At 40.0% G+C, this 25,361-nt stretch overlaps 1 protein-coding gene across 3 annotated transcripts in view; it reads right to left on the bottom strand.

Moving 5' to 3' along the window:
- The window catches only part of ANXA7 (annexin A7), a 28,134-nt gene extending 7,292 nt beyond the window's left edge, over nucleotides 1-20,842 (bottom strand). The window contains exons 1-13 of one of the 3 annotated variants that reach the window (XM_007166608.2): nucleotides 20,703-20,836; nucleotides 17,319-17,424; nucleotides 17,171-17,225; nucleotides 14,496-14,700; nucleotides 13,787-13,888; nucleotides 13,110-13,174; nucleotides 12,605-12,670; nucleotides 8,300-8,402; nucleotides 7,986-8,080; nucleotides 5,052-5,165; nucleotides 4,643-4,813; nucleotides 1,541-1,711; nucleotides 1,386-1,461 (exon numbers count right to left, since the gene is read on the bottom strand). In XM_007166608.2, the coding sequence (XP_007166670.2) occupies nucleotides 1,386-1,461; nucleotides 1,541-1,711; nucleotides 4,643-4,813; nucleotides 5,052-5,165; nucleotides 7,986-8,080; nucleotides 8,300-8,402; nucleotides 12,605-12,670; nucleotides 13,110-13,174; nucleotides 13,787-13,888; nucleotides 14,496-14,700; nucleotides 17,171-17,224 (1,222 nt within the window). In that variant the 5' untranslated portion in view covers nucleotide 17,225; nucleotides 17,319-17,424; nucleotides 20,703-20,836. Of the gene's footprint in view, nucleotides 1-1,385; nucleotides 1,462-1,540; nucleotides 1,712-4,642; nucleotides 4,814-5,051; nucleotides 5,166-7,985; nucleotides 8,081-8,299; nucleotides 8,403-12,604; nucleotides 12,671-13,109; nucleotides 13,175-13,786; nucleotides 13,889-14,495; nucleotides 14,701-17,170; nucleotides 17,226-17,318; nucleotides 17,425-20,702 lie in introns of all 3 variants that reach the window. The other 2 variants (XM_007166607.2, XM_007166609.2) reach the window with 2 other exon arrangements.
- Nucleotides 20,843-25,361: the final 4,519 nt, after the last annotated feature.

The following is a 25,361-nucleotide window of genomic DNA, read 5'->3' as shown; positions in this document are numbered from 1 at the left end:
TGACAAAGGTGTGCACACACCAGGTTCATCTATCACTTCTAGCTGCTTTTGATCATTTTCTATGTAATCATCTCAGAAATCTGAGGTGAGTTGAAGATATTCTCCCCTTGATTTTTCTCAGCCTCCATCTTTCTTTCCAGCAGCATCAGACAGGCTACCTTCAATTCTACAAGATTCCCTCTGGCCAATAAATCCCATTTTCTCTCCATAGATGCAGTCACTTAGCTTCTTAACATTTTCCCCCTTAAAGTGAGAAAAACTGTAGCAACTGTGCCCTGGTAATATCTTACTTAAAAGGAATAATGACTAAAATCTGAATTCTAGATGTCAAATATATCATTTGACTGAGGGAAGGATGTAAGATACACTCCAATATAAAAAAGAAAACACAGGGCTTCCCTGGTGGCGCAGTGGTTGAGAGTCTGCCTGCCAATGCAGGGGACACGGGTTCGAGCCCTGGTCTGGGAAGATCCCACATGCCGCGGAGCAACCGGGCCCGTGAGCCACAGTTACTGAGCCTGCGCGTCTGGAGCCTGTGCTCCACAACAAGAGAGGCCCGCGCACCGCGATGAAGAGTGGCCCCCGCTTGCCGCAACTAGAGAAAGCCCTCGCACAGAAACGAAGACCCAGCACAGCCAAAAATTTAAAAAAACAACAACAAAAAAATCCCATTAAAACATGCTTGTTTAAAGAAAAAAAAAAAAAAAAGCCTAAAAAAGAAAACACAGATATGAGCAAAGATTTGAGAATGATAATAAGAAATCTGACATGTTTTCTCTTAGGAAAATTAAATTAGCAAAGTCTCTACCTGCAGATGGTAGAGATGTACTAACTATACATCATTATGTTAGCTACAATTACTATAGTAGTATTTGTAAGATATTCAATTGCTAATATCAATGTGTTGCTAATATTCTCTTTAGTCTTATATTCTCCATGAGAATGAAATTTCCATTTCATTAAACATCTGAATGTCAGGACACCAAAAACTGGGTTTTTAATTTCAAAATGGAAAAGGGTCTCATAGGGCTAAGTACTTGAAAGGTGTTTTGGGGGGCTCAAAATGACACTTTGTGTGGTGGCACTCTGTAGTTCCTTAGGGCTTTCCTATTCACCTTAATGGAAATGCTACAATCTATCATATATTTTTGTATAGTCCTCAAGAAGGGCATAGAGAATACAGACCAAATAATTTCAAAACAATCCTATTTGATCACACCACCAACCATTCATAGAGAATTGCATATAAAAACATAGGATTAGCTTGGCCTCTGCCTAAGTAGATTCCAGTGAGGCTATATTAATAATCACCACTTAATGGGAACAACTATTCAAAGCCTCACTCATTTACAAACAAAACAAAGCAAAACACTAAAGTATCTTACAGATGGTCTTCAAACCACTTTCAATATTTCCAGAAAACTCACGGCCGACACTGCTTAACAAATCTCGATTAGCCATCTGTAAACAAAAAGTATAGCGGTTAAAATATTTTCACACCTTAAAATAGAAGCCAAATCTTCAAAAGAAAAGCTCATACCCTGGAATAGGCCTCCATGGTAGCTTTCAGCTGAGGAAAGCTTCTTGTGGCAAGAATCATGTTAAAGCAAGATTCATCTGTCCCTAATCTCCCCTCACCAGCCTGATAGAGACGCTGAGCATCTTCCTGAGCCAGCTGGTGGTTAACATTCTGGTTCTCATCGCGATTTCCCTGCAAAAGAGGAAGGCAGGAATTAGAAGAAGGTGATACAAGTTCTATTAAAAAAAAAAAAAAAAAAAGGTTTTTCTGGGACTTCCTGGTGGTCTGGTGGTTAAGACTCCGTGCTTCCACTGCAGGGGACAGGTCCCCATAACAGGGACACGGGTTCGATCCCTGCTCAGGGAACAAAGATCCCACATGCCATGCAACAAAAAAGTAAAATAAAATTGTAAAAAAAAAAAAAAAATTTTTTCCAATCTAGTCACTTTTGGATTTAAAGGGACAATTTACTAAAAATTAATGCATAAAGTTTGTCACACTTATCTTTCATTTCCAAAGAAACTATACTAGTGTAACTAGTACTTTATTACACTGCCAACTTTGGATTTTATAACATATGACCATGGTTTAATGCGGTTATATTAAAATGAGAGGTTTTCAGGGCTTTGAGAGCTAAATTAAATCAGAAATGGTTTCCATAAAAAATCACACACGTTTTATTTTTTAAAGTGTGGAAAATTTTATTAACATTCACTTTAAAAAGCTTTCTCTTGGTACACCAAGAGAAAGGCGTTCTTAAAAAAGTTACTCTTCAGGGTTTGGTCCTTGGTTTAGAAGTTTTGGGGTTTTTGGTTTTGTTTTTGTTTTTATTCAATAAACATTTATTAACAGGTATTAAGAGACTAGGCATGATAGAAACCACAAGGACTGGAAGTGACTATGGCCACTCCATTCCTCCCATTAAGGAGATAAAAGATGCCTCCACAGTGGGATTAGGGCTATAACTGAGGTCTCTGGGAATTAAGTGCTGGCTCAGAGCAGGGAATGACAAATGGCCCAGGAGAGTCCAAGAATGCTTCTCTGAGGAGGTGGCTTGAAGGGTGGTAATTGGGCCAGGGAGAAACAGAATGGTGTGTGTGGAGACTGCAAAGTATGACACCTCCGGAGGCTGTGGCCACACACACAGACTCGTGATCCAGCAAGTCCTGAACACTAACAATGCAGCCACTTCTATCCTCCGGGAGAAAGCCTTCTGCCACCAAAGGAATTTCATTTTTCACTTCTCTTGTGATAGGGTCTACTTCTATTGGTTCATGTTCTGAGCCAATAAGCACTGTCCCCTGTTCAGTTCGGAGAGATAAGCACTGAGGTTTCCTGGAGGCTGGATATCCCTGAACTCCAGGGTCTGAAGTAACTTTAGATTTCTCATGATGAAGCGACTACTGAGCCACGCTGAGGACCTCCTCTAATAGGAGATATAAACTACTACTCAAATGAAGAAATTATGAGTCTGCTTAGCTGGGATTTAAGATCAATATGCATTATACTAAGTTCCACTTTGTATTCATCCATATAACTGTAAGGTATGGAGCACTTGCTTTGTACCAGGCTGTATTAGTCAGGGTTCTCCAGAGGAACAGAACCAACAGGATGTGTTAAGTGGTGGGGACACAAGAAAGACAAGGCCCCTCCCCTCAAGGAATTTAAGTCAAAGGAGGGAGTATATAATATGGAGGTTTCATGAACGTCCTTTCGTTCATCCAAGCGTAATCTTAATATACAAGTATTTATTATGAATGTATACATGAAAATGACATGTGAGCCTTTTAGAAGAAGTTATAAATAACTCAAGTACTGCTAGCCTGTACCAATTTATAGACCAAACTCTTCACTGGGAAGAAGAGAGGGAGGGAGGAAGCTCTGGGCCTGAACAAGAGTAAAGCTTAGATGGGTAGTTGGTTTCTCTCAAAAATATCAATAGAAACACAAACCCAAACAAAGGAAAGGCTGCCCTCTAGAGTCTCAGTGTCTGTCTGAGCAACAAAATGGCGAGGTGTTCCTTGAAGGTGAGAAACTGTCTTCTGAAGAGCACTGGGCACAAGGAATGTGTAGAAGCATATTCTAAATGGGCTACTGAATACAGCACAGGCAAAGGACCTCAGGAACAACTCCCCAGATGATTGCCTTTGGATTCAAGCACACAATACAGTCCCATTTTCCTAGGAAGCCACTCCCTGGAATAGGGTCCTTTACTTTGAAAGATGGCTGGGCCTTGAACCCTGCATAAAGAAATATTCAGCACCTCATTAAAGTCTTAATCATTTTTTAGCATTAACTCTCTGGTCCTGATTTTCTTTTCATGCTAACCTACTCCCCTGCTCTGTTACTCTGTTGTGGGTAAATTCAATGTCCTCCCACCCATTTGCTTTCTTTTCTCATTTCCATACCCACGCACTTCGGCACACTGTCTTTTTTGCAACTACCTCCCTTTGCTGTGAAGAGCCTCTCCTCTACTTTTAGAATCTTCAAGACTGTCCAACCTTGTGCGCTAGCAGGATAGCCAACAACTCCTGATACTGAATCAGTGTGCTAGTCTTTTGCATCATCTCTTTCAAATATACCCTGATTATCTCATTCTAAGTGTATTTGTAGTATCATTCCAAATACCCTATTTGGAGAATTTTCTGCCACTTTTCCAGCACATTTGGGGAATCAGAACAAGGAGGGTACTAAGCACAATATTACTGTGAACGCTGAAACATTTTCTGCATTTCTGGCTCTCCTCACAGTCCTCACTCTTGTAGCACTTGCATGGCGGACCTACATACCTTCAGTTGATGGTCCGACTTAACTGACAGTACAATGCTAAGCTCAAAAGTACAGATTCATCGCCATTCTAAGACACAGAGCCTCAAGCTGATTTCTGATTTCATACAACCTTAAAGAGGTTAATTTCTGATTCCTTACAAAGGCCAGATTTGCAGAAATAAATTTCAGTAGTGACTACAAAGAAACCTGTACAGTGGATTCTGCGTTGTCCCCTCTTAAAGATATCAAGATTCCAAGGGGGCTAAATATTAAAAGGAATAAAGAATGGCCACTGGCAACAGGCAGTAAAAAATGTTCCCTCCACCAACACCCAAACTTTCATGCTATACTCACCTGGCACATGGATACAAGTAAACGTTCAAAATGCCCTGATGTATCTGACCTAATATCCTTCTCAAGGTCTCGTCCAAATTCTGATTGATAACATCTGACAATTTCTTGGATTTCCTGATTTGTTCTTGTGCATAAAATTTCAATCAATACACGTTCCTGAGTTCCTGCTCCCTATGTGAAATGAAGAAAGGGAGAATTATACAACAAAACACCAAATTTCTGAAAGTAGTTAAATCTTACTGTTCCATCAAATATTTCTTTGGCCTCCAGACCTGAAAAGCTCTATATATTCAGGTGATATAAAATAATGTATTGATTTAGTTGTCACTATAAATTCAGAACTGCCATAATTTATGGGGCTTTACATTTGAAATAGGATAAAATACTCAAAGTAAATGCCATATAGTACCTTCATTGCATTCTGTAAACTCCAGGCATCATAATACGTAGGTGGCATGAACAGGGCAAGGATCAGTTCTTCCATATTTCCACTTAACTCTGACTTAAGATCTCTGATTAAATCCTGTTAAATTACAAATACAAACTAAGTATATGTGCTCTCCAAATTTTGTTTTGCTTACATTTTTTAAGGAAAATATGAAAAAATGGAATTGAATTGCTATATGAAAGCCTCAATTGCTGTTCTGAATATTATATACTAAGGAATAAATAAATATTTATTTTAAGTTTATTACACTCAAGCAGATATATTTTACTCATTCTATCAATAAACACTTAATAATAAATTTATTGTAGTTCCACCACTACACTAGGTACAAAATAAGAGGTATAGGAAACAAAGAATAATTCAAATTAACAAAATGATAAACAGATATTTACTTAGTAGAAGAAACTGTTCTTACTCTATGAGGAAGTAGAAATTGTCATCATCATGTTCTTATTTGAAAAGATAAGATAAACATTTAAAAAAAGTTAATATAAAGCAGCCTGTACTCCAGCACCAGATGAGTAAGTAGCACAGAAATAAGCTGAAATAGGAAAAGTTAAAGTGGGCTAGAGAGCTCAGAGAAAACTTTTAGTCCAGATCTTGAAGAGTATGTAAAAATTAGCAGGCAAAGAGAAAGAAGAAAGGTATTTCAGGCAAGGAGGAGGAACACAAACAAGGAACAGAAAAGTGGTTCCCAGCCTTGGCTATATGCATTAAAATCATCTGCAGAATTTTTCTAAAAAAAAAACAAACAAAAAACACTTACGTCAAGAATGAATACTCAGAGATTCTGTGCGTGTTTTTAAGTTTGAAAAGAGATTATGATACTCAGCTAAGATTGAGAATCAATAGTATAGAGGCAAGAATGAGCAAAGCTTGTTCAATGGAACAAGACAACCAATTTTGTTAGAGGGTAATGTTTTCAGAGATTAGTAAAACAAAGTTGTAACTATATGCTTGGATTATTACCTTGAATACCAAGCTAAAGAGTGTGGATTTGATTCTGCATGCTGGGAGGAGTTGCTGGAAACTTTTACATAAGAAAATGGCATTGATACAGCAACAACAGGCAGTATCAACAGGCAGTACGGACTATAACGACAGAGGCTATAAATGAAATTTAGGCTACTGGAATATTTAGGTAAGAAGTAATAAAGGCTTGGACTTGAGTGGTGGAAAGAAAAAAAGGAGACAGAAGACACATTTTTGAAGAGCTCTTTTACAGATTAGATCAACAAGACACAGTCAATAACCAGTTGCTAGGACAAAGCAGTGCCTGGCATACAGTAGGCACTGAAACAATATTCACTGATTAATTGACAAAGAAGAGTGTGGAATCAAAGAAGACTCCACGGCAGGCTAGAGGAATAGTATTTTTATTAATAAGAAGTCAAGAGAAAAGGTGGCTGTGGGTAAGGAAAACAGGCTGGGAATTTAGGTTGAATTCAAAAGTGCTGTATGAGAAAATTCAGGACAACAAAGCACAGACTACATGTGAACTAAAGAAATTCATAATATGGAAAATACTTTTGTGAGAAAAGTGAGTCTGATGTTGAACACTAAGAGAAACTAGAGTTTGTGTCACTTAATCAGCCTTAAGACTAAGGAAGTGGATTTGGGGTTGGGCAGGGAGGGTAGAAAAGATGAGGTGAGACCAGCCAGTGGACCTCTACTTCCATTCTGAGAAAAGTAAACTGGATTCAGAGGATATCAGAAAATTTTTAGGATTCCTATCTAAATGGCAAACCAATGCTACCCAGTCTTGCCCTTTATATTTAAGAAACGATGACACCTTTCAGCCACAGAATCTTGCTGGATTTAGTCACTGATCATCCACTCAACAAATATTTAAGTGGCTATCTGCTAGTGTTCCTGTACTTGGTACTATAAATACAAAGATGAATATGACATGGTTTGCCTGATGGGAGCTCACAGTTTTGGGGAGTGGGCAGTGAGATTAGTTATAGTAGAGGTTTTACAAAGCGCTATGGGACCACAGTGGAAGAAGCAGCCAAATTATGCCCAGAGCAATGAGAGAAACTTCACAAAGTAGCTTAATCAAGACAAATCCTGAAGAATTTGTTTGCCATGCAGGAAAAAAGGCAAAGGTGTTCCAGGACAAGAGAACAACATATACCAAACAGAAGTATGTGTGCAGGGAATGGCAAGAAGTTCTATAAAGTCATAATACAAGATATGTTTAGAGGGAGGGAGAAGAGTGAAAGATGATGCCAAGGACCAAAAATAAGCAAGGGCTACATAAGAAGTCCTTGAATCCAACTGTAAGGAGAAGATTGAGAACCAAGCTACTGATCAGGATTGTGGTCATAATCTACTTTTTACTGAACATGTGTCACCTACCAGACATAGTAAATAGGTATGACTGTGAGATCAAGGACTACTCTAGAATTGGAAAGGCTTCTAAGAGAAATAAATATTGATGGGACTTCCCTGGTGGCGCAGTGGTTAAGAATCCGCCTGCAAATGCAGGGGACACAGGTTCGAGCCCTGGTCTGAGAGGATCCCACATGCCGTGGAGCAACCAAGCCCGTGCACCACAACTACCAAGCCTGCGCTCTAGAGCCCGCGAGCCACAACTACTAAAGCCCGCGCACCTAGAGCCCATGCTCTGCAACACGAGAAGCCACCACAATGAGAAGCCCACGTGCCGCAACGAAGACCCAGCGCAGCCACAGATAAATAAAAAAATTTATTTAAGAAAAAAGAAAGAAAGAAAGAAAGAAATATTGAATACACCTCTCCTGGGGTCTCTGAAACCTAGTTGTCTCTACTTTGTACTCACCAGTACTAATAAAAAGACAGTATCCAACCTGACAGAATGCAGGGCGTAAGGCCACTGTTCATGCTCACTCCTGAAAAAAAACCAAAACATACCTTGCCATACATGGTCTTAAAAGCTGCTTTAATTTTTTGCCTTTGATCATTGGAACGACTGGCCACAACGTCTACAATTGCCTGCTCGTCTGTACCTGAAAGAACCATACATGTCTAAGTAAGGATGAGGTCTGTGTGGGGTGCTCCTTGAGGACATCTTTTAGATGCTTACAAGGCGCCTGGTGCCAGATTAAATTGAGGGATGTGCACACAGGCTCACACATAAACTTGGTTTATGATATAAAGCTTATTTTTACCTTACATTCAATCACTTGAATTTGATTGTAAATAAGACAAAAATATATTTTCCTCACCAAAACCCTTCATTGCTTTACGAAGAATTTCTGCATCTCTCATGGCATCAAAGTTGGCAGCCGGTTGGATTGTTCCTTGAGTTCCCTGAGTCATCGAAGCAGGCTGAGAACAAGAGGCATAAAATCCAAATCAGTTATTGTGGTAATCATTTCACAGTAACATACATACACCAAATCAACATGTTGTATACCTAAAACTAATACAGTGTTATATTTCAATTGGGTCTCAATAAAACTGGAAGAAAAATAATATGAAAAAATGTTCAACGCCTTTAATAAAAGAAATACTAACTTAAAAAAAAAATCCAACTCAGGTTTCTCTGCTTACAGGAAGACAACTTAAGACTTCTCCGATTATGGGACTTCCCTGGTGGCGAAGTGGATAAGACTCCACACTCCCAATGCAGGGGGCCCGGGTTCGATCTCTCATCAGGGAACTAGATCCCATGCGCATGCCGCAACTAAGAGTTCGCATGCCACAACTAAGGAGCCCACCTGCCGCAACTAAGAAGCCCATGTGCTACAACCAAGGAGCCAGTGAGCTGAAACTAAGGAGCCCGCCTTCTGCAACTAAGACCTGGTGCAAATGAATGAATGAATGAATGAATAAATAAATATATATATATATATGGGGGGGGGTGGAAAAAGACTTCTCTGATCATCACCCTTAGGCAAGGAGGCCAGTACTTAGGTTTTAGGATAAGGATATTTATTTTCATGGCTCATTCTGGAACAGACAGAGACTATCCTTCTCCCACCAAAAGACAGCCAGACACCAAACTTTCAGAAAACAAGATAGTCAAGCTTGTGAAGATAGTCACAATCTTTCTATGCCTTGGTTTCCTTCTTGGTAGAATAAGAGGGAAAAAAAGAGATTGATCCCTGGGTAGTGTGAGATGAGTGGCAGTGTTTTATTTAAAGAATATAATAATGGCTTTAGTGAGGTAGAGCCAGAGTTGCCCAATGAGATTTCAAACAAGCAATATACTTCTGGTAATAGCTCTTCATTTCCTGTATGGGCCCTGATTATTAGACATAAAATAAAACATTTTATAATAAGAAAAGCATGAAGATGAAATTAATGACTAGAGACTGTCATCTGAGGTACAATACTCTTCATCGATTTTATAAGGAAATAAACCAGAAAGCAAAACAAGGACTGTATGTTTTTAAATACAAATCTATAAAGAAATTTAAAAATCACCATATGACAAAGACCACAGTAGGAAGTGTTTCAGGCAAGAATCATCAATGGATGCTAAAATCAGTGGGTAAAAGTATAATGAGAACCAAGATATTTGCATACTTTGTAACATTACAGCAGAAAACCTAGCAGACATCATCTGTAGCAAATGATCAAAACCAATTATCACCAGGAATGGGGTAAATCAACAACTAGTGCCTCCTGATATGATTCACAAGGGACACGACATCATTTCTGTGGTATTCCTGCCAAAATGGCAGAACCTAGATTTAATCAGGGGGACTTATCAGACAAACACAAATTAAGGATTATTTTACAAAATAACTGGTAGTATTCTTCCAATGTATCAATGTGATTAACAACAAAGACTGAAGAATTATTTCATATTAAAGGAAACTTAAGACATGACAACAAATGCAATGTTTCATCCTGGATTTGATCCTGAATCAGAAGGACATTACTGGGACAACTGATGAAGTCTAAAGGTTGGGTAATAGTATTATAAAACTGTTATTTCCTGTACTGTGTTTATGTAAGAATCTGAGTAAACGGTATGTATACAGGAATTCTGTATACAATTTTTATAACTTTTTTATGTCTGAAATTATTACAAAATTAAGTTTAAAAAATTTTAAATACAAAGCTATGAAACAATTCATTAGTTTTCTTAAAATATTCGAATCAGGGTTTAAGAGAGATGGGATGCAGCAAGATGATATCCCTTCACATTTTTTAAAAAAATTAATTTATTTTTGGCTGTGTTGGGTCTTTGTTGCTGCACACGGGCTTTCTCTAGTTGCGGCGAGCGGGGGCTACTCTTCGTTGTGGTGTGCGGGCTTCTCACTGCGGTGACTTCTATTGTTATGGAGCATGGGCTCTAGGTGCGTGGGCTTCAGCAGTTGTGGCACGTGGGCTCAGTAATAGTGGCTCACGGGCTCTAGAGCACAGGCTCAGTAGGCGGCGCACAGGCTTGGTTGCTCCGTGGCATGTGGGATCCTCCCGGACCAGGGCTCAAACCCGTGTTCCCTGCATTGGCAGGTGGATTCTTAACCACTGCGCCACCAGGGAAGTCCCCCCATAACATTTTTTAAAATTTAATTTTAATAATACATTTTATTTAACCAAGTATCTCTAAAATATCATTTAAAGATGCAATCAAAATCATTTCAAAACACAAAATGATTCAGTTGCTTTCTAGGCAACTGAAACGGTATTTCGAGTTATACCCATTGAATACAGCAACAGCAATATGCCAACACCTGGAGGGGCAAAGTGATTGGGGAGAAGGAGACCAGACCCTTCGACAAACATTTTTATTCCTCCCACTCATCTCTACTCTCACACCAACATTTTCTTCTACCAATAAGCCCTAACAATCATCCTTCACTAGTTTCTAAGCCAGGAATGTAAGCAGAGAACTAACAAGAAATATTTGTATATTGGTTTTAAGGAAAAACTAAAATTATTCTACTTGTAGCAAATATTCAAGCAGAAAATTTTTTTCAACATATTGCCTTTACATGAGGCTTAATGTATCAAGCACTGATGAAAGTTTTCTTTGATGTAACCACTGTCACTAAAATCCTAAGCAGGGCAGAAGCCTCTGTTTATAATACACTGAACTGGACAGTAAGAGAAACTAACCCTCATCATGTACTGTTTGACGACTATCATTTTCTGTCATCCTCTTGTTTCTAAAAACAAACAACAACCACCAAAAGACTTATTCCATTTTTCATCTGGAGGGAAAAATGGTTTTGTTTTATGCTTTGTTGAAAGTCTAAGTTTGAAGTGAATCTTCATCAAGAATACTATCATTCTGCAGGCATTATACTGAACTCAAAGAAATCAGGGTCCATATTCTTGAGGTCAAAACCCTAACTACAGAGGATTTCTCAGCACAGCAAAGCCCATACTATCTGCCACCAAAAGTGCCACCCTTTGACATCCATTTCATTCCAACCTTCCTGCTGAAAAACTGCCATAGAATTAGAATTGGATCATTCAGGAGAGGTCACCTGGCCTAACTGCCCAACCAAGACAAAAACTTTCTTTACATCTTCCTATACACACACACACACACACACACACACCAACTTCTATCAGGGGATTTTCAGTGACAGGGAGCTCACCCCTCACAAGGTAGTCTATTCCACTTCCATCTATTCCACTTTCCATCTCCCAAAATCTACTGCTCTGTAACTTCCTGGTTTCAATTTAGGGTGGTAATTGTTATGCAAGATAAGCTGCATGTGTATGTGTGTTTTACTTTTAGTGTTTTTATGTTTAAAAATCTTTTATATTCAGTCATAAAACGATGTCTTTAAAAGCAGATGCATGCTTAAACTAAACTAAAAATTCTCATAACAAATGATTAGAATAACTACAGATTTATAATATGATTAATAATCAACAATTTTTTAAAAAAGGATTGAAAGCAATTTACTATGGGCTTTGGAGGAATATCATTTACTGTATCAGCAAAGTAGCACTGTATACCAGAGAGACCACTGGTCTGAGAGGCAGAAGAGCTAGTATCTAGTCTCAGCTTTGACTTTCACTAGCTGTGTGGCCTTGGACAAGTTTCTTGATCTCTCTGGAGCTCAAAAATTCCTCAAATCTGGAAAGGAAGCCAGAAAATGGCTAAGTTGTTTTTCTTCCAATTCTGTAACCCCTTACCAATCCCAGCCTAAAAAAAGCTTAAAAATGCTAGATCTTTATGAATAGACAGTATGAAATGAGAAAATGAAGATAAGGTAAACATAAAACTGCTTATGTTCCTAGTAACTTGCATAGGATATAAAAGAATTAACAAGTCAATTAAAGAATAAAACTTAATATTAAAATAAGGAGCTATATTGAGACAGGGCAAAGATTTGATATATGGGAGACCTTCTGAGACTCCTGAAAAATCAATTTAACAGACATTAATTGGCTACTGTATTTAAAGCCCTGCCAAGCACTACAGGGACATAAAGATAAAAACAGATACAATGAGCCCTCAAGGAAGTAGTGAGAGACAAATACAGGAGAAATTAGAAACAAATGAAGGCACATATAGGAGATCTAGTGATTAGTGAACATTAAAAAACCTTACTCACTTCACTGCTATAATCCAAAGAAACAGGAGAGAAAACAGGATAGGAAGGTAAGGATTCTGTATTGATCTGAAAGAAGAGTGGAAAGTTATAAAGGTAAATATGGAAAACAAAACCATACTTCATAAAACACTGGCAGAAATATCAATCACCCAGTCACCTGAGTTCATAGTTATACTGCCAGCAAGGGAGGAGGAAAAAGAACTAAAACCAACACCAAGAGTCCAAGTGAATCACTATGAAAAAGAGTATGGGTGTCATCACCTGTGAGAAGGGACCTATGCTCGTCTTATCAAAGTCATCAGGACAGTACTTAAAAGCAGGTGGACCAGAGAGCATGGAGTCTAACAGAAGCAAAGATTAAAGTCTTAAGTGAACTGTTTTAGACCATCTCCTCTGCTTCATGGAAAGCTCTAATGTCAGCAAAGGAGTAGTGCTCTTCTTTACCATTATCCAGTTACCCAGACTAAATTTAAAAGGTAGGAAAAAAAATAAAAAATAAAAATACCTGACTAGGGTAAGGAGATTGTCCTCCAGGGTACTGAGAAGGCATCGGTCCCCCAGGAAAACCACCTACATATTAAGAAAAAATACAGCAATCAGGTCTTAACTGATTTAATTTTTCAAAACAGCACTGATTTATTATGAATAAGGAAACATATGAGAATATTCACACTATTTATTCACTAGGATAATTTTTAAGTATTATAATTTACTGAATCAAAAACCAATTTTGGTCACAAGGACCTTTTAAAATATTCCATGTCCTAATTTCTTTAAAATAATTTAACATAATTTCTTTATAAACAATACTCTAAAAAAAGAACAAAACACTTAAACCAGATTAAATTCTGATTCTATCTGGAAAGGATGACAGGACATAGTTCTGGGGGTTGTTTCCTTTGTGCTATACTAACGAGCAGAGAAGTTCTTGAAGGTTTTGCTTTTTGGCTTCTGGACAGATAATTTTTTTTAAATGAAAAAAACAGGTCCTTATTGCCATCCTGCTGATTAAACTTTTTCATCAAATTAATACATTTCATGAAACCATATACTACCTAAGAAGTATTTAGTATAAACGTTTACTAAAGACGATCCCAAACATAAACTACTAAGTTCCTTCAACAGCAACTGCAAAATTCAAAATATCAAGCTACTGTTTTTCTCCGGACAGTTAGTACCTACCAGGTAGTGGGACCTGTGCTGGGCCCCCACCATAAGACTGTGAGGGTGGCTGCGGATAGCCAGAAAAGCCTGCTCCACTTGGTGGGGCTCCAAACCCTTGGCCTGGAGGAAGAACAAGAGAAAAAAAGAAACAAACTACAGTGACAGTTCTCATGACTGAAGTGAAAACTTTAGAAACAGTAGAAGAAAATATACTATTAATGCTATAGCAGTAGTCCCTTTTGGTCTAAATTCAATTTCTCAACAAATCCTTCCCCATTAAAAAATAAATTAAAAAAAAATGTTACTTCATTCATCTGCCTTAATAACTTATAATACAAAAGTGCTAAGTTTTTTGTTTGTTTGTTTGTTTGGTTGGTTTGGTTTTTTACATACTGTGGACAAAGCTGTCCTAAGGTCACAATCATGCCAATTGAAATATGTTAATCAGTTCTTAAGATTACAAATTATCAACAAAACCATTATATATTGGTCCTTTATTACCATGAGATTTATTCTAATTCCTTTCACAACAGAATTTTGGAGACTGCTCCCAGCTTTCATGCCTCCTGAGAACCTTTATCCTTCTATCTTGCCAGCTAGGTCCTTACTGTCTAAGGTAGAAAGTAGGCTAAGAGCAACTCTGACCTCGTACAAAACAAGAAGGAACCAAGAGGATTAAAGAGAGAAGAAAAAAAATGCTATACTAATTCCACAACCCACGACTCACCTCCAGGATAGGATGGAGCTCCCCCTGGCTGTGGGGCACTGGGATAGCCTCCAGGGGCAGGGTAGCCTCCAGCTCCTGGGTAGCCTCCAGCTCCTGGGTAGCCACTACTTGGTGTTGGTGGGTAGGCACCTCCTCCCATTGGAGGAAAGCCACTAGGATAAGAATACTGACCAGGAGGGGGAAAAGATGACTCCTGACCCGCAGGCTGAAAAACCAGAAAAATTTTCAAATGAATGTGATCATTGAGAAATAGAACCTAGCTAAGGAAACAAACAAAGATAACTGTTAAGGTCTAGCTTATTCTTTTACATATTAAAAAGCCCATTAGAAGTCCTGGTATCTCATACTAGTTTATCAGTATACTAGTTTGTCAGGACACTTGTTTGTCAGAATTCAGTTATATATAAATCTACCTGTGTTAGGCAAGAAGGGTCTGTTTCTCTATTTGGGAGTAAGAACCAGGCTCTTTCCAAACCTCAAGCCTTCAGGAACAACTGGCAAAGCTCATTAGTTCCTTCATTTTCCTAGCACCTGGAAATAATAGGAAGATTTGCCTCTCTAGCCTAAAGAGAAGAATTCATGGCTTTCTTGCAACACATCTGGAACTGTGCATAATAGGGGAAAAAAAAAAACAAATGGTGACCTGAGTCATACACTGGGTGTGACATTTTGGACCTCAGTTCAGATCACACAATGTCTAAGTGTGGAGAGATACATGTTCACTAAACTTTTTCTCAGGCCACAAAACTAGACTACATTTCCCAGGACCCCGTTACAGTTAAATAGGACCATATGACTGAATACTGGTAAACGAATGTGGACAGAAGTAACGTACACAACTTCCAGCCTGGCCCCCTTAACTTTCTGCCCAATCCTCTAAGCTCTCTCTTCCTCTCTCTTTTCCTTCATCTGCCAGCTGGAAGCAGAAGATCCAGTGGAGGACTCCAAGGCACTAGAGGATGGTAGAGCCAATATAACAAGGCAACAGAGGATGGAAGGAGCCTGGGAACCCGCAAGACGACATGGAACAAAGCATCCTAGCTCCCCACCACACCCCTCCCCCCGCCACCCCCACCACTGACTTCCAGGAGACTGAAGTAAGCAAGAAATAAGTTTTTATTGTGTTAAGTCATTGGGATGTTAGGGTTGCCTGTTTTTAACAATTAGCCTATATTGACTGAAATGGTGGTCAGAGTCCAGTTTAGTACGTAGGGACCTGGGAACATATTCATAATTCTCATCTCTTCTATGCTAAATTCAGGAGAGCTATATATTCACTTTACATAAGAATATACACATTATCATTAATCTGTATAGGCCCCTCTTTCTATTCTCCCAGAGTTAGAAAGAAGCCCTACATACTTATGAGCATAAAATTGAAACACAATTCTTACTTATGCCTCAGCTATGAGGTTAGTCCTCAGAACAGTATAGACATCAACAAGGCAGAACTTGGTAGCACATTTATAACATGCACTCCAAATACTAAAAGTCTCAGAAGTACTAATCCAGGGACCTCTAATCCACTGCAATTTGTTACCTCTGAGTCAAGCCCCCGTTAAGTTATTTTAAACCTTCTAACACAAAGGTTAAAAACCAGTAACTCAGGACTTACCTGGTGGCACAGTGGTTAAGAATCCGCAGGGGACATGCCAATGCAGGGGACACGGGTTCGATGCCTGTTCTGAGAAGATCCCACATGCCGCTGAGCAACTAAGCCCGTGTGCCACAACTACTGAAGCTGGCGCGCCTAGAGCCCGTGCTCCGCAGCAAGAGAAGCCACCGCAATGAGAAGCCCACACACCGCAACGAAGAGTAGCCCCTGCTCGCTGCAACTAGAGAAAGCCCGTGCACAGCAACGAAGACCCAACGCAGCCCAAAATAAATAAATAAATAAATACTTAAAAAAAAAAAAACAAACAACAAAAAAACCCAGTGACTCAAAGGATCGATTTAGCTTACCTACATGTTGTATTGAATCATACAGCATTTAACATTTTTTTTTCTTATTAAAGCAATTCCTTTTTAAAATTTTTTTATTTTTTTATTTTTGGCTGTGTTGGGTCTTCGTTTCTGTGCGAGGGCTTTCTCTAGTTGCGGCAAGCAGGGGCCACTCTTCATCGCGGTGAGCGGGCCTCTCACTATCGCGGCCTCTCTTGTTGCGGAGCACAAGCTCCAGACGCGCAGGCTCAGTAGTTGTGGCTCACGGGCCTAGTTGCTCCGCGGCATGTGGGATCTTCCCAGACCAGGGCTCGAACCCGTGTCCCCTGCATTGGCAGGCAGACTCTCAACCACTGCGCCACCAGCGAAGCCCAGCATTTAACATTTAAAAAGATTCATTTCCCAATTTTAAAAATTGGGCAATTTCACATAAAATCCAGATTGTTGGCTTTACTTGAAGATATGGAATTATCCAGCAACACTGGGTCAGCCTCCCTGCATGGACACATTCGGCTTAAGCTGACTAACTGCTGCCTTTCCACAGGTGAGCCAAGTCCCTGTAGTTCCCCACAACACCTGCCTTCCCTCACGTACTCTACTCAGTACTTCTGGCCATTTGAATTTATGACCCCTGCTCTAGAATATTTGTAAGATCTGTCATGGGCTGGCTAGTTCTATACAAGACCTGTGCCAAGGACATGAGCTATTTTAGTATCATAAGTGGCAATACTTACAGGATATCCAGGGAAAGCTGGGTAGCCTGTGGGGGGATAGCCCGGGTACGACATTCTGTAACAACAATAAAAAATGTCTTCTGTAATTTGCTATAAGGATTAAGGCCTTTGAAGATATATTTTGTCATAGGGTTTAATCAAAACACACCTTCTTTCAAAAGAGTCCAGCAGGCAGACTGATTCAGTAGTTCTGAGATGGGGCCCAAGATTCTGTATTCCTAACTAAGATTCCAGGTGATGCTATTGCTGCTGGTCTGTGAATGATATTTTGATACCAGAATATTTTGGCATTTCTGAATCTACCACCTAATTTGCCAAGTTTTTCAATATGTGTTTTGGCTCGTCTCCCCAATACAGCTATAAATGATTTATATTTCTTTTTTATCAAGACACCAAACAATGACATATACACACTACTATATATAAAACAGATAACTAATAAGGAGCTACTTTATAACACAGGAAACTCTACTCAATACTCTGTGATGGCCTGTATGAGAAAAGAATCTAAAAAAGCGTCAATATATGTATATGTATAACTGATTCACTTTGCCGTACACCTGAAATTAACACAACATTGTAAATCAACTATACTCCAATAAAAAATTTTTTTAAAAAAGTACCCCAAACAAATCCAGTTCAACACTTACGAAAGCCCACTATTTAATAAGCACTGTCCTAGGTGCTGATACAGAGATGGTGGCGGGGGGGAAGGAAAATGAGAAAATAAATTTAAGTTATTATAGTGCTCCTTATGACATAAGCACACATAGAAGCTAAAAACTTGCTAAATTGAGAATGAATGGGCATATATTTAGTCGAAGTTGAAAGAAAATAAGAAAACTGATCCAGTCAGTTTTAAAACAGTCATTTGGGATCCAAAGACCTGGTTGCAAAGGATGTTAAATCATTTTTTGCTGTCTTCTTCCCCAAGTCCAGCTGATAAAAAAAGGAGTAAAGGAGAAACAATACCATCTAAGAACAGTCAGATGGTCAGGGTCAAAAGAAAGTGAAAAAGTCTGAAAATAATTTATGGGAGAAATTAATAATAATTTTAAAGGCAACAAGTTTTATAGCACCAAAGACTACAAAAACAATTTAAATTTCTAAACCTCAGGAACTGTTCCAGTGACAAAGTCCTATTTCTACAGCCTTTAGCTACTACATTAAATCTTACCTTTAAGGGCACTAGAGGAACTATGTCAACAAGAGTTTCTGAACAGAATGAAGATAAAGACTATCTGTACATGAGAAAACTTAAAACAACTTTAAGAAAATGAATCTGGGTACATTTTGAAGCATAATTATATAAAGGACTAGAATGCAATTCCATTTCCAGGATGTACCTCATACAAATACTTACACAAATGCAAAATTATATATGTACAAAGCTATTCATTACACACTATTTGTAACAGAAAAAGGTTGGGAATTCCCTGGCAGTTCAGTGGATAGGACTCAGCGCTTTCACTGCCATGGCCTGGGTTCAATCCCTGGTCAGGGAACTAAGATTCTGCAAGCCACGTGGCATGGCCAAAAAAAAAAAAAAAAAAAAGGTTAAAAACAATCTAAAAGTCCATTAATAAGGAACAGGTAAAACAGATTATGGATAGCCATACAATGAAGTGTTAGGCAACTATTAAAAATGAGCAGCTCTCTTTTTACTCATATGTGGAACCATCTCTAAGTCATATTAAGTGGGAAAAAAGCAAGATGAAAAACTACATAGATAATTTGCAACCAAATGTGTAAAAATTACATTTATTTGCTTGTATATAGAGAGAATATCCCTGAAAGTATACTCAAGAAAGTAGGAAACAGTACTCCACTGCTGCCTCTGGAGAGGAGAGCTGGGGCATAACAAGGAGACTTTTCAATGTACTAAAAAAAAGGGCTGCAAAGAATATACAAATCAATTTTCACTGTAAAGTAAAGGAGCTGTTACAGTGGAGGATTACTGGACTGAATGTCAATATTATGACATAGTAGGAGTGTGTTTCATGTTTGGTAATTGCAATCATTGTTGCTTTTGTTGTGGTCATCCATGTACAATGCTTGGTGTCAGTCTATTTATCTCTTGTAAAAATAAAATACAGTGTGTGTGTGTGAAAAAAAAAAAAGGGCTAAGAGTCCTTTTGGAATTATGCATGTATCGTCTATTCAAAACGCAGATTTAAAAAGCTTTTGTAAAAAGCTGAAACAAACCCGAGGGTGACTCAACAAACTACTCAACTTTGCCCAAGGAATAATCAGACTATACCAGTGAACCAGAACTTTTATTTCCTTTTCAACATCCTCCGTCAGCAACTACTTTTAAAAGACTAGAAAAGCATTCTTGGTTTTCCAAACCATCTCCACCCAGTGAGTCAACTACTAAAAGGGATGGGTCTCACTATGCAAGTCTCAGAGATGGCATGAAGCCCAGGAACACAGGAGGCAGCTGTTGCAAATTTATGAAACAAATACAAAATAGAAAGGGTGTATGAAGATGGCCAACAGCAGATACTACAATTTTCCAAAACCTGCCTCTTGATTGGGAAAGACCATTTAAATCTGTCAGCAAGGACCCTTCAATAAAGAACTGGAGGCACGACTAGGCTCTGCATGGACAGGGTAGGCAGTCACCACCAGCGAGGACTGAAAGGAGGCTTCACTTTGCAGTGGTCGAAATTCTCTCTTCTACCTCCCTAGCTAGTACTTGACACTCCTTCCCTGCCTGATAGGTAACTCATTACACTCATTATCTAATTAGGACAGATTATCAGATGAGCTCCCCACCAACTGGCAGAAATTAGAGAGTTTAAAGGCAGTTGGACGACTTCTTTTCACTTCTGTCACTTTATGGTGGACATCAGCCATCTCCTTCTGCAGAAGTGTTCACACAGGTTGGGTTCAAATCAGCGCACGTTTGCTGCTGCTAAGGTACTAGGAATCAAATCTGGAATGCCACTTCCCTGAATAGTTCCCAAGAATTATAAACCTGAACCAGTGTACAATTGTAGGCTTCCGCATTCTGTCCTAGGTTCACTAAGCAAGTACAAACGTCCCAAGTTGCCCTAAATTTGCTGTGTCACCAGGAAGTCTAGTCACCAGCCGGACTTAGCTTTCGGTGCTGCTCACCGGTTTTCCTACTCAGCCCTCCTTGGGGTCGCTTCAGCAGGGCCATCCTCTGGCCTCAATCCCTCCACCTGTGGTCCCCCTGCCTGCGCGGGAAGCCTCACTGCTCCCTCGGACCTCCGGACAGCCGCGGGGCACAGACGACCGGCGAACAGGACTTCCCGTTGCCCGGCCGCCTCACCGATCCCGCCCCAATGCGCCCCCGGCCGAACGCCCCCACCAGGCAGCCCGGGTCCCAAAACGCGCACACTGAGTCGCCGGCCACTCCCGGGGCCCACAGGCTCCTCCAGCGCCCCCCGGCTCGGGGACACAGGCGGGGCCCCGCCCTCTCCCGGCTGGCAGGCCTCAGAGCAGGCCGGGGCGAGGCGACCGAGGGGGACGAGGGGTGGCAAGGGTAGGGTACGCCGTTCCTCACCTGACTCCGTGAAGCAGCGTCACAGCCCAACCTGGTCTCCGGCAAGATGGAGCCGGGGGCGGGCCCGGGAAGGGCGGGGCGCCGAGGGCCGCCGCCCGAGCCCGTTAGGATCGCAGGGGGCGGTGCCGACAGAGCCAGTCCCGGCGGCCGTCGGTGCCGCTGCTCGGGCTTTCCTTTCGGCCCAGCCTCGCCGCTCCACCTGCGAGGAGACGCTCTCTTCGGGTGCACCAGCCAGTTTTATCACAGTTCCTTCTGGGCTCTCTCAAGCCATTTGGGAAGTTGAAGCCGTCCTGAGGAATCCGAAGCCCCTTCAGTGGTGGGCGGCAAAGCAGGGCTCGAAACTGGGAGGCCAGGGGCAGCCTCTCCGCCTGATGTGCCGTCCTCCCTATATTCTGAGGACAAAGACGGTGTCTTTTATTAGTCCCTTGTGAATTGAATTAATATTTATGAGGCTCCTAGATAGTGGGAACAGGAGATGCACTAATCAAAACCACTCCAGAAGGGAGTTGTTAGGTGATTCCAGGCTCCCCTCACACTAGAGCTCTAGCATTAAACATTTGAGGCAATTTCAAGGGCCCAGACCAGTATCTTAAACTCATTAAGAAAGTTTATATTCCAGAGCAAAGAACCAGTTGGCTACCTTTTACAGTGGTTCTCAAACTGTGGTCCCCAGACTGGCAGCCGCCACATTACCTGGTAACTTGTTAGAAATGCAACTTATTGGGCTCCACCTTAGACCTAATGAATTAAATTCTAGAGATGAAGCCCAGCAATCTGTTTTAACAAGCCCTCCAGGTGGTTCTATGCACACTAAAGTTTTAGAACTATTAATCTATTACTCCACATGCTTTTCTACCCAAAAGCTTCCTCATGGGGGTGGGATAGGGTGGATTAAATTTTTAAGTGGCAAAGCAAGATATACACGGCCCTAAAATAGGGGTGAAGTGGAAGGTACTTGAGAAAGGTCACTGCCAAATTTAAACAAAACTGCACAACACTCTGGGTACCCAGCATTAATTCCCCAGCTCCCACCAATCTGTCTGGAAAATATTGGGCCTTTCTGTCCAATCTGCGTGGAGACCTCTGGAATTTAAGCATTCCCTAAGAAGCCTGTCCTTACTCCTTTGCTCTATATTACTACCTCGGTGATCTCATCCCTGCCCTTCCCTCTGCCTTAACTATCAGCTTGAGAGGTTATTTTCCAAACCTCCTATTTCCCACCCACTTTCCTGAGCTATAGGCCCAAATATCCGATAGTCTATTCAGGTAGATACCACTAGATTTCCCACTTCATCCTTTCAATTTGTCCTTCTTTCTTGACATACAAGGCCCTCCAGGGCCACAGACCCTCTCCTCATGCTGCCTCTGCCTAGAAAGCACTGCCTGCCTTTTAACAATTATGAATCTATTAAGACTCAATTCAAAGATCACCCATCTCCTTCCTGCCTCAAGCTTTTCCTGACCTTCTTTTCTTTACCTTCCCTTGGGTAGACTCCCTTTTTTGCACCCAACAAAACCTTTTATAGATGTCTGCTGTGACACATTTAACAGTAGTCATGGGCTTCCTGGTGGCACAGTGGTTAAAAATCCGCCTGTCAATGCAGGGGACACTGGTTCAATCCCTGGTCCGGGAAGATCCCACATGCCGCGTAACAACTAAACCCATGTGCCACAACTACTGAGCCTGCGCTCTAGAGCCTGCAAGTCACAACTACTGAGCCCATGAGCCTAGAGCCCGTGCTCCGCAACGAGAAGCCACCGCAATGAGAAATCTGCGCACTGCAACAGAGTAGCCCCCACTCACCGCAACCAGAGAAAGCCTGCGCGCAGCAACGAAGACCCAATGCAGCCAAAAAAAAAAAAAAAAACCAGTAGTCATAGCACATGAGTATTTAACTTGCCTGTATTCAACCACATAAACTTAGTAAAAACAAAATAAAACACCTTTGAAAGTCATCATATGCTCCAGAGTTCACATAAAATAGGAGACATTATGCTTCTCCTAATGTGAATATTCCATGGTGTTTAAACACACATACCGGACTTCCCTGGTGGTCCAGTGATTGAGACTGTGCTTCCAATGCAGGGGAGCGTGGGTTCAATCCCTGGTCAGGGAAGTTCCGCATGCCAAGCAGTGCGGCAGCAAAAAATAAAAAAAATATATATATATAAAATTAAAATAAACACACATACGTTTTGTACAGACAGAGCAGTAATTTTGTCCCCAAAGGGACATTTGGCAATGTCTGGAGACGTTTTTGGTTGTCACAACTAGGGAGGAGGGTTTTACTAGTATCATTGGGGAGAGCCAGGGATGTTACTAAACATTTTACAATGCACTGGACATCCCCCTACAACAAAGAATTATTCAGCCTGAACTGTCAGTAGTGCTGAGGTTAAGAAACTCTGAGTTAGACTAATCTTCCTAAATAACGGATTTGGTCATATAATTCCCTTGATTAAACTCCTCCACTAGCTTCCCACTGGAACCAGAATAAAATCCAAAGTCCTAGCCATGGTCTATCAAGCCCCATATAATCTGGCCACTGCCTACCTCTCTGATCTCATCCCTCTTCACCTTCCTTCTCAAGCACTAAACTCTGGTCAAAATGACCTTCTGTCTAAACATACCAAGCTTGTGACCAGACACACCAGAGATTCCCAGGATCTTTACACTTGTTATTGCTCCTATTTGGAATGTTCTCTATTGCATGTTACATCTCAAATGTCATCCATCTCCTCAGAGAGGTATGTATTCCCTGAACATTGTAGCATTAGTAGCCCCACTGTCACTAACACCACTACCAGTTATACACACTAATTACCCTATTTAATTTTCTTTGTAGCACTTAAAAGCATATAAAATAACAGTATTTACTGTTTGTCATCTCCCCCTGCTGCCCTCGGAATGTACACTGCTTGAGAACAGGGGTATCTCTAGAGACTAGAAATAAAATGTTCAGTAAATACTTGGTTGACTACAACAGGGCCCCCCAGACTCAAGCCAATTATTTCATCCAGTGATCAACTAAATAAACAGAAGTCTGTTTCCAATAGTGGAGGAAATAACTGGCTCTGATAGATTTGTTGAGAGAAGGATATGTTGGAATCCACAATGGAGTGTTATCCTAAAGGAATTTCAATGTAGTTTTGAAAATACAGCTTTTTCACTTCATATGCTGACCTTAGAAAATGTAACTCATTATATTGCCCCTGCTTAACATCAGTCTTTTATTAAACTGTAAACACTTTAAGGGTAAAAGCCATTTGGAATCCTCAGCATTTAGCATGAAGCTAAGGCACTTTCATGTACTGTCACCACCACTCTAAGCTGGAAATTTTTGTGTCACCTGTTACTGTGTGGTTTCTGTCTCCTGATTAGACTCTGATAGATATATCACATTTCACCCATAACAATCAGTAATTAAGCCCTATAGATTTTACTTTCACATTCTAGCTATAAAATATCATTATCTACCTGTTTACTTTCCTTGTTATAGCTAGACCTCTTCTTTTCCCTAACTACTACCATTAGTCACTTTAGTTGATACATGCATTACATCATCTGAACCACAAAAATGGCATTCTGACTGGTTCTTCCATTGTCGAACCATCTTGCTCAGTAAGTTCAACCTGTTTATGTTACTGAATAATATTCAAAGTGGTATGTATTCAATAATAGCTACCATTTATTAAATACATACTATATGCTAGACACTATGTTAAGCACTTAACAAATATTCTCATTTTTTACACTCTGATTTAAAAAACTGTTTTTGGTAACAGTTTTATTGAGATATAATTCACTGATGTAAAGTGTACAATTCAATGGTTTTTAATATATTCAGAGTTGTACCATCACCACAATTTTAGAACATTTACATCACCCCCAAAATAAAGCCCATACACTTTAGCCGTCATCCCCAATATGCTCACCACCCTCATCTCTATGCTGCTGCTAATCTACTTTCTGTCTCCATAGATTTGCCTACTCTAGACATTTTATATAAATGCACTCAGACAATAACGTGGTCTTCTATGACTGGATTTTCACTTAACATGAACATGGATGAACGTGTTTTCAAAGTTCATCCATGTTGTAGCATGAATCAGTACTTCATTCTTTTCTATGGCCAAATATTTCATTATACATATATGCCACATTTTGTTTATCTATTCACAAGTTGATGGACACGGGTTATTTTTACCTTTTGGCTATTATGTATAATGCTGCTATGAACACTTGTGCACAAATGTTTTCATTTCTCATGAGTACACACCTAGGAGCAGAATAGCTGGATCAAATGGTAACTTAATGTTTAACTTCTTGAGAAACTGCCAAATTGTTTTCCAAAATAGCTGCACCATTTTACATCCCTACTAGCAGTGTATGAGGGTTGCAATTTCTCTACATCCTCGTTAACACTTGTTATTATCTGTCTTTTTTATTGTTGTCATCCTAGCAAAAGAAGTGCTTTCTTTCATTGTGGTTTTGATTTGTATTTCCAGATGACTAACGATGCTGAGCATCTTTTCATGTGCTGATCGATCATTTGTATATCTTCTTTGGAGAAAAATCTGTTCAGATCATTTGCCCACTTTTAAATTGAGTTATTTGTCCTTTTATTATCGCGTTGTAAGAGTTCTATATATATATTC

This window comes from Balaenoptera acutorostrata, chromosome 16 (genome assembly GCF_949987535.1).
Source record: "Balaenoptera acutorostrata chromosome 16, mBalAcu1.1, whole genome shotgun sequence".
NCBI classification, from domain to species: Eukaryota; Metazoa; Chordata; class Mammalia; order Artiodactyla; family Balaenopteridae; genus Balaenoptera; species Balaenoptera acutorostrata.
The sequence above is the reverse complement of the archived record's forward strand: the minus strand, read 5'-3'. Positions and strand labels throughout refer to the sequence as shown.